General features: G+C 45.4%; 1 protein-coding gene across 1 annotated transcript in view; it reads left to right on the top strand.

Annotated features, from left to right (window-relative positions):
• Nucleotides 1-5828: 5828 nt before the first annotated feature.
• The window catches only part of ACTL6A (actin like 6A), a 162417-nt gene continuing 158783 nt past the window's right edge, over nucleotides 5829-9462 (top strand). The window contains exon 1 of the mRNA XM_029616707.1: nucleotides 5829-5889. Within this exon, the coding sequence (XP_029472567.1) occupies nucleotides 5868-5889 (22 nt within the window). The 5' untranslated portion in view covers nucleotides 5829-5867. The remainder of the gene's footprint in view (nucleotides 5890-9462) is intronic.

The following is a 9462-nucleotide window of genomic DNA, read 5'->3' as shown; positions in this document are numbered from 1 at the left end:
CACTCAAGTTTAGGGAGATTTCATGTCACCTCTCTCTCTGGGAGCGGGTTTTTTTTTTTCAAATGTAACTGAAATAAAGAATTTTTTAAAATACATTTTTTGATGAGTCTCTGACTGATAATGCGCCTGAATTTATTCGTATTTATAAGTAAACTCTGAGGGAGAAAATTTAAAAAAATGGGGGGACAATCCAAGAAAGCTCAAGGCGCGGTCAAGTAACTGGCTGCTAAGATGCAATGTAAAAACGTGGAGTTGGGCGTTTGGGCTGCAGCAATATGAAGGAGCAGTACAAGAGAGATGCACTGTAGCATGCACCAATCAGTAGTGAGACCTCGGCGTGCTCATGGTTAACAATCAGGCCAATACAGAACGGTGCGCTCAGCCGAGTGCACCGTTAGTCCCCGTTTGGCCACACGTTTTCGACCCGCTATTTTTATCCCTTATACTGTAAGGGGTAATAGCGGGTGGAAAACGCGCGGCCAACCTCCCCGAAACTAATAGCGATCATCAAATGCAAATGCATGTTGATGAGCCTATTAGGTAGTCACCCGCAATGCAGAAAGCAAAATGTGTGGCCAAGCCGCACATTTTACTTTCAGAAATTAACTCCTGCCAAAGGCAGGAGTCAGACGGCATCGGGAAAGTGTACAGAAAAGCAGAAAAAAATGCTTTTCTGTACACCCTCCGACTTAATATCATAGCGATATTAAGTCGGAGGCCCCAAAAGTAAAAAATAAGAAAAATCTTCTTAAAAAAAAAATCTGCCCGCAGGTTGGAAAACGGATGCTCAATTTTGCCGGCGTCCATTTTCCGAACCCGTGGTTCAACAACCGTCGCTGGTAAAATTAAGAATCGGCTGTCAGACCCGCTTACAGCCGCTGCTTCAGCCAATACGGAGGCGCTACGGACGCGCTAGTGTCCCTAGCACCCCCTTATTAGAGTGGGCCCTAATTTAAATACTGAATTGGCCTTGGAGGGCCGGCTCTCCCGCGGATTTTACTGTATGGGCCTGAATGGGAATCATGCAAAGGGTCCCTAAAGGCAAAGAGATGAGGGAGAGCCAGAGGGAGAGATGAGGGAGAGCCAGAGCCAGCCGCAGGCTATGACATTGCACCCAGTCTTATCTGCTGTTACACTGCTGCCCCTCCGGTGGTAGAATATATCAACCCACCCGTCACTCTCCGAAGAGCAGAGGCAAGGGGAGACGTATAAGAACGAAACGAAAGGGTAGATAATAACCTACTGATACTGTTAGGCCATTGTGAACTTGAAGCTGGGTTACTACCAGCGAACTGGAACTGGAACTCCTAGAAATCAACTGGGTCAGTGCCGGCAGGTTGGTGGTGACCAGGCAGGAGGTGGGCTTTAGGTAGTGGTCTTAGTAGTTTCTGTAACTGTTTAGACCAGTGGTTCTCAACAGGTGTGTCGGGACACACTAGTGTGTCGTGAGGTCTCAGAAGGTGGGTAGCAGACCCAGCAGAAGGCTGCTCTTTCTTCATCAGTCTGGACAAGAGTTGGCTGATGTCTCCTATACTGGGTATGAAAGGAAGCTGCTCTTGCTTCTTTCTCTTCCTGGCGCAGTGGGAGGTTATTCCCTTCTCTTTCACCCAGAGCAGAGAGAGGTATCACCAACTCCTGTTCAAATGGGCCCAAAAGGACACCAACTTTATCTTCCTCTGCCTGGCCTGGTAGTGAGGATGCTGATGCTCTCTTCGCCCCATGGGGCCTGGACATGAAAGCAGGAGCATGAGGGAGAGAGGTACATGCTCTATAGATCCACTGCCGACTTCCCCTGCTGCTGCCTCATCTTCTTTCTCTCCTCAATGTTTCTTGCTCTCATCTGGTACTGGTAAAGTGGGAGAGACTCTGGATTGGACTGATGGCTTATTATGCAGGCTGGGAGCCAGGAGGATGGGGAAATGTGCTGGACAGGAAGGCCTTGGGAGATAGTCAAAAGTCTGCTGGGTAGGAAGGGAATGGGGGAAAGGAAGTTGGGATTGCTGGGTAGGGAGAGGTGAAGGTAGGAGGGGCTGGATGCTTCTGGGCAGGGAGGGAGAGATGGAGATGTGGGGCCTGCTGGATTGTGGGAGAAGGGAGGTCAGGGAATACTGAGCAGAAAGGGGTGGGAAAGAGGTAGTCAGAGATATGCTGGTTAGAGAAGGGCAGGGAGAGTTGAGCAGGGGAGAGAGGCGGCACAGGGAAAAGAATGCAGGGGTAGGGATGTCAAATGTTGGACAGGGATATGAGCATGTGAAGGACAATTGAGCAGTTGGGAGAAGTGAGGGGTGATGGGGACATGAAGTCATACTATGGGTACAAGAGTCATACTATGTCGGTTTTGAGAATATGCATTTCTTCTATCTTTGAACTTTTCTTAGTGTAGGAGGAAATATATTTCTGTTTCTAGTTCTCCAGTTTTGCACTGCATGCAGGTGCTGTTGGTGTTGCCATTCCAGTTTTTGTTTCTGCATTTGTAATTTGTGGTATTTTATTCTACATTAGGTGAAGGTAGGTTGTCTATATACTGTATGTGTGTGACTGAGATGAGGTACTTCACTTGCATGTAGGGGTTTGTAGCAGTCTTATTTGTTGTATTTTCTCAATATGATATTGCACTGGTGGTGAACTGCTGCCTTTTCATGGGTAGGGCTATTGCTGTTTCATTTCTTGGAGTTAATGCTGCAGAGGTATGGCAGGTTTGATAAACGTACAGATTGGGGTTTGTTTTTTCCAGGTTTTGTATTATTTTTCAATGCATTTGGTAGCAGAGGAGTTTGTGATGCTGTTATTGAGATGACACCAGAATCAGAGTATTTTTTTGTATGGTAAGTTGTACAGAGAAATGTCTTAGTTCTGCTCTGCACTCATTCTTAGGAAGTGGGAGATTCCTGTGGATGCAGGGTATATATTTATGTTTAGTCCCATGATGCTCATGTGTTCAGTGTGTCACACACATGAGCGTCTCAGTTGTGTCCTGATAGAAAAAAGGTTGAGAACTACTGGTTTAGACTATTAAAAAGCTTGGTTGTAAGACATGGGGGGATGGTTAAGTGTTGGATTAGATGTGTAGTCATCTTTCAGGAACGCAAAGAAGCAATGAGGTATCTGAACAGAAAGTTGGTTACAATCCTAAACATCAATAGTATGACTGCATTGGGTTTCCGAGAAGGAAATGGGGTAAGCCAGGCCAGTAATGTTATAGCCTGCAGTAGCACTACAAATGCAACAGGCTTCCAAGAAGATTGGAGTAACCTGCCTGGTGAGCCCATGATTTGATGCAAACACCAATGAGCATGAGAGGACTGGTGTTTTGGACAACAGACTCACTAACTTTGATGGGGTTTTTTATTTATTTATTATTTTTATATACCGACATTCATCTCAATTTAGATATCACACTGGTTTACATTCAGGTACTGTAGGTATTTTTCTATCCCCAGAGAGCTTACAATCTAAGTTTTTGTACCTGAGGCAATGGAGGGTAAAGTGACTAGCCCAAGGTCACAAGGAGTGACAGTGAGACTTGAACCTTGGTCTCCTGGTTCATAGTCCACTGCTCTAACCACTAGGCCAGTGATGGCTAACCTATGACACGCGTGTCAGAGGTGACACGCCGAGACGTGTTTGCTGACACGCGCAGCATTTCATGGACTATCGGGATTTTTTTTTTTGGCTGTGCCGAGCCTTTTTTTTTTTCCTGCTGTGCCGATCCTTTATTATTTTTTTTTAGCGGCTGCGCCGACCCTTTAAAATTAGTTTAGTATCTCTCCCCCCCCCCCCCCCCCATGCCCCCGGGTGCAGAGAGGCTCATGCGGCGCAACGACAGGCAGATAGGGATCGCATTTAAACGCGCTGATGCCCCTCCTCCTTCCTGCCTGTGTGGCCCGGAAGTAAACGTTGCCGGAGCCGCGTGGGCAGGAAGGAGGTGAAGCATCGGCGTGTGCAGAAGAGGAGCAGCACTTGAGCTTACGGGCTGCCACGAATCCCAAGTCGCAGCGGCCCGAGAAGAGGAAGAAGCCCGGTAGCAGGGCCGCTGCAGAGCCCATCCTGCGGCGACCTGCGAAGAGGCGGCCCAGAGGTGAGAGAGGCTGAGGGTCTGTAGAGGGTGTGTGTTTGTGTGCGTGTATGAGACGAGTTGAGAGATTGTGTTTGAGAGTGAATGTTTGCAGAGACAGCATGAGACAGCATGTGCTTGAGCAAGACAGCATATGGGAGTGAGAGAGCCTGTGTGTGTGAAAGTCAGACAGCATGTGCCAGTGAGAGATTGTGTGTGTGTGTGTGTGAGAGAGAGAGAGAGAGAGAGAAATGCATGTGAGAATGAGAACCTGACTGTGTGTTTGAGGGAAGAAGATGGAGAGAAAAGAAACAGAAAAAAATACAATATAAAAGGAATTGGCAAAAAAAAAAAAAAAAGAAAGGGAAGGTGGAAAAAATAAGAAAGGGAAGGTGGAAAAAAAAAGCCTGTGACCAATCAATTAGAAAACTAAGATCAGACAGCAAAGGTTAAAAAATATATATATATATTTTTAGTGATTGGCACATGTAATCTTTGGGAATGTGCAAGAATAGTAACATCCCCAATAGTCATGTGGCAGCAGTGACAGTGGCAGCAGAGGAATGAGAGAGGTTCCGAGGTTGCTGGCAAAAGAGAGGGGGGTCTGCCTTTAGTGTGTGAATGGGACTCTGCCTGGGGGTGTATGTGTGTGAATGCATAGGTGCCTGCCTGGGGGTCTGTGTGTGTGAGAATGAATTGGTGCCTGCCTGGAGGATGGAGCGGGAGTGGTGTGAAAATGAATGGGAGCCTGCCTGGGTGTGTGTGTTTGTGTGTATGTGAGGGAGCCAGTGAGTGTGAGAGCATGAGTGTGTATGAGAAAATCCAGGGGAGTAAGAGTTTGTGTGGGAGGGGGGGGTGGGGGGTGGAGGGGAAGAGAGTGTTTTAATTGAAGATTTAGCTGACGAAATTCAGCAACAAAAAAGTCACTAAGCAGGCAAGGTAAAGAATTATTTGTTTTTGCTTTATTAATAAATACAGTACATATATTAAAATTATAACTTGTTATTAATTAGAGCTACAAATATCACAATTATGGATTTTTCTAGAAGTGACACACCACCCGAGTTATGCTCGGTTTTTTTTATGAATTTTGACACACTGAGCTCAAAAGGTTGGCCATCACTGCACTAGGCTATTCCTCCTCCCTTCTTGATGGTCGAGGGGATTATTAACCACTAGGCTATTCCTTGAGGGGAATATTTGATTGGAATATTTGAGGGGAAAATTGGAATATTTGAGGGGAATAATTGAGGGGATTATTAACCACTAGGCTATTCCTCCTCCTCCCTGATGGTTGAGGGGATTATTACAAAACTTTAAGAAGATACAGAAGATGACCTGGATATTGGATTAAATATTGGTTTTGTAAGTATCAAAGAGAAAGATAACAAGGCCTGAGGCTTACCAGTGAGAGTGGAGGCAGCCAGCACTATAGAAGTTTTTGGATATGCTTGGGACAGATATGGAGGTCAGTGGTGGGGAAAAGGGTTGAGAAAGCAGTTAAGACATGAACTGGGGAAGGGAGGGGACTTGGTGTTGGTTTGTATCTGGGAAGTTATATGCTAATCTACTGTAATGGGAGCTATGTCCCATTACCTAGGCCAAAGGATGGTAAGATCCTAAAGGAAATGAGGACAAGTATGGAGCATGCTGAAGGAGAGGAAAACTACAACTCCCAGAAACCCAAGGGCCCAGCAGAAAAGAGATCACGAGGGCCTGAGATCAAGTGGTGACAGATATGGAGGTGGAGCTACAGGAGGAAGATGCAATTGGAACCAGAGGGAAGGCAGAATTAGGAAGAGAGAGGAGCTGAATGGTGTTTCTCCAGCAAGCAGGTAGACGTGCTTTCCTTTGAGAATTATTTCTTGATGTAAGAAGGGACTGTGTGGGAGGCGTAGAAAAAGGCTGAAATAACTAATTCAGAGAAAGGTGAATATTACAGCCTAGTTGTCCTACAAGTTGGTTGGGGCAGCCTACCCCAGCTAGCAGCTGTGCTGGGGAAGAGGCAAGGCTATTGTATTTTAAAGCCTTGTGCAGTCCTAGGCTGGAGAAGTAAAAGCAAATCTGACCTGCATGATTGAGCAGCAGTGCTGGGAAAGAGGCAAGGCTCTACTAAACTCTGGATTAAAGCCCTGGAGGAATAAGCTATTATACACTACACAGAGGGGCAAACCCAGTCAGGAGGTAGCTCCACTGCGACCTGTGTGTATGAACCGGAACACTGGTTGTATAGTTGAGTCTTCCCAGGATACTGCAGTGGGAATCTACCCTGGGAAGTTCAACTGTGGAGTTTAATCGAGGTACAAGGAAAGGAGTGTTACATCTACTAAAAATAATAATAGAATACCAGATGAAGAATCTCAGCAGTGCAAATTGGATAGGCCAATTGGTCTTTACCTGCAGTCATTCACTATCTTAGGGGCCGATGCAATAAATTTGCTTGGAAAGCGGGCGCTGAACAGTCAGCGCCCGCTTTCTTAATGCGCCCCCAGGGGGGGGGCGCTTTGCAATATTTAAATTAGGGGGGTTGTGTTAGTAAGGAGGCACTAGGGTTGCTTGCGTGCCCCTAGCGCCTCCTTGCTACGCGAACCTGATCGGGGTTCAGGAAACAGGCACTTGTCATTCGAGTGTCTGTTTCCTGCACTCGACTGCCAGTGTTTGGTTTTTTTTTTCTATTCTTTAACTTTATTTAAGTTTGGTTTTCCTCCTACATTTGTTAAGAATCTGTTTACTGTTCTTACTAATGCTCAGTTTCAAGATATTGTTTACTTTTGTAAACCGTTATGATGGCTCAACCGAATAACGGTATATAAAACTCATCAAATAAATAAATAAATAAATACTTAATATCACAACGCACATTTTTTTTTTTTTGCATCTGGAGTGAATGCTAATAGCCTCAGACACATGCATTTGCATGTGATTAGCGCTATTAGACTCACTCTGCGTCTGACACGCGTTGAATAGGCGCTGATCTTATTGCATTAGGGGATTCATTAGCGCCTATTCAACCCGCATCCGACTGCCGATTATACAGTGCGCTTGGCTCCTTAGTATAGTAAAGAACCTGTGGGTTCCTTCTTAGAGGAATGTCTTATCTTTAGAGGTGAAACAGATAGAGTAGTATTAGTGTGGGTTGTAGCTCCCCCATCTGGAAGTCTTGATGATGAGTAACCAAAACTGCCACCTTCTTAGGGGCCGATGCAATACAGTGCGCTCAGCCGAGCGCACTGTTTAACCCACTGTCAGACACTGGTTAAATAGGCGCTAATCCCCCTATTGCCTATTTAACGCGCTTCCGATGCGGAGTGAATGAGTTACCGCTCATCACATGCAAATGCATGTGAATGAGGCTATTACTCATTCATTCCTTGTAATAATCCCAGGTCGGACCGCCCCAACCAGGGTTAATTTGTTTATTGTAAACCGGATTGATTTGTATTGTATACAGGAATTCCGGTATATAAAAAATTAAAATAAATAAATTCAATCCAAATGCAAAAAAATAAACGTGCGTCTCAGACGCACATTTATCGCTCAGCTATTAACGCCTGCCTGGAGCAGGCATTAATAGCTGAGCGCATTTCAAAAAAGTACAGAAAAGCAGAAAAAACTGCTTTTCTGTACTTTTTTAAAAGTAAAAAAAAAAAAGAAAAAAAAAATCTCTGCCGGCTGCTTTGAACTCCGATGCCGATATGCTCGGCGTCTGTTTTCAAAACCGGCCGGCTGCAGTAATGAAAACCGATGCCGAGTTTATTGGAATCGGTATTCATAATCGGCAGACCGCTGGTAACCGCGGGGTCACGTTAGCAAGGAGGCGTTAATTTTTGAGCATAAAATGTGCGGCTTGGCCGCACATTTTACTTTCAGTATCCTGGGAATTAACTAATAGCCTCATCAACATGCATTTGCATTTGATGAGGCTATTAATTTAAAGGGGGGTTGGCCGCACATTTTGGATGCGCTATACCCCTCACTGTATAAGTGGTAATAGTCGCGCGTCGAAAATGCGTGGCCAATTGCAAGGTAAACGATGCGCTCGGCCAAGCGCACCCTACTGTATCGGCCTGTAAACTGGGTAAAAATTCTATCTGTCAGCTATTGGGAGGAAGCTTAACAATTACCCCAGTGACTGGACAGAAAAAAGGAACAAAAATAATCTAAATTGGCTTTAGCCACAGAATAAATTGAATGGCGAAGGTCTCACATTTATTGAAGATCTTAAACTGTAAAAATGACTTTGTAAATATTCAGAGCCTTACGGGACCTATTCATTACATTGTCTAATTATATAAATTAGTAAAACGGCCTGTGCGCGTAAAAAACAGGGGTTTTGTATGGCTGCTCCTTGTGTGCACCGCGCACATTTTAAAAGGGGCCCGGCTGTGCGCGTAACCCTCGTTACGTGCACAAGAGCCGGGCTGTAGACAAGGGGCAGTCCGGGGGGGTGGGACTGGAGCCGCTGGTACAGCGGCCATTTGCTGTCAGCTGGCGAGCACAAGTTGCTTCTGCTACCAAAATGATAAGGGGAATGGAACAGCTCCCCTATGAGGAAAGACTAAAGAGGTTAGGACTTTTCAGCTTGGAGAAGAGACGACTGAGGGGGGATATGATAGAGGTGTTTAAAATCATGAGAGGTCTAGAACGGGTAGATGTGAATCGGTTATTTTACTCTTTCGGATAATAGAAAGACTAGGGGGCACTCCATGAAGTTAGCATGGGGCACATTTAAAACTAATCGGAGAAAGTTCTTGTTTACTCAACGCACAATTAAGCTCTGGAGTTTGTTGCCAGAGGATGTGGTTAGTGCAGTTAGTATAGCTGTGTTTAAAAAAGGATTGGATAAGTTCTTGCAGGAGAAGTCCATTACCTGCTATTAAGTTCACTTAGAGACTAGCCACTGCCATTAGCAATGGTAACATGGAATAGACTTAGTTTTTGGGTACTTGCCAGGTTCTTATGGCCTGGATTGGCCACTGTTGGAAACAGGATTGCGGGCTTGATGGACCCTTGGTCTGACCCAGTATGGCCATTTTCTTATGTTCTTATGTTCTGTAGGAGCAGCAACTTTTAAAAACAAACACCCCCCCCCCACCCAAGGTAGGTAACATTGGAGCGGACTGGGAGGGAACTGGGAAGGCTGCGATGCGTCACTGCGCGAAACTTGCCAATTCTACCCCCCTTGCGCATGCCGCCCTGATTTTGTATATGTGTGTCCATGTGTGCGTGCTTGTATTTATTATTTTTTATTTATTTATTTTTAAATCTCCCTCTAAGGTTGGAAACCACATCAGCTTCCAGTGTGTTTATTAGTGCTGTTACAATAGACTTTGATGGATTTTTGGTTAAGGCTTTGAGCAGTGCACAGGTCCTAGAAGAGAATCCCCCCTCCCCACCACAGGGAATAC

This window comes from Rhinatrema bivittatum, chromosome 9 (genome assembly GCF_901001135.1).
Source record: "Rhinatrema bivittatum chromosome 9, aRhiBiv1.1, whole genome shotgun sequence".
NCBI lineage: Eukaryota > Metazoa > Chordata > Amphibia > Gymnophiona > Rhinatrematidae > Rhinatrema > Rhinatrema bivittatum.
The sequence above is the reverse complement of the archived record's forward strand: the minus strand, read 5'-3'. Positions and strand labels throughout refer to the sequence as shown.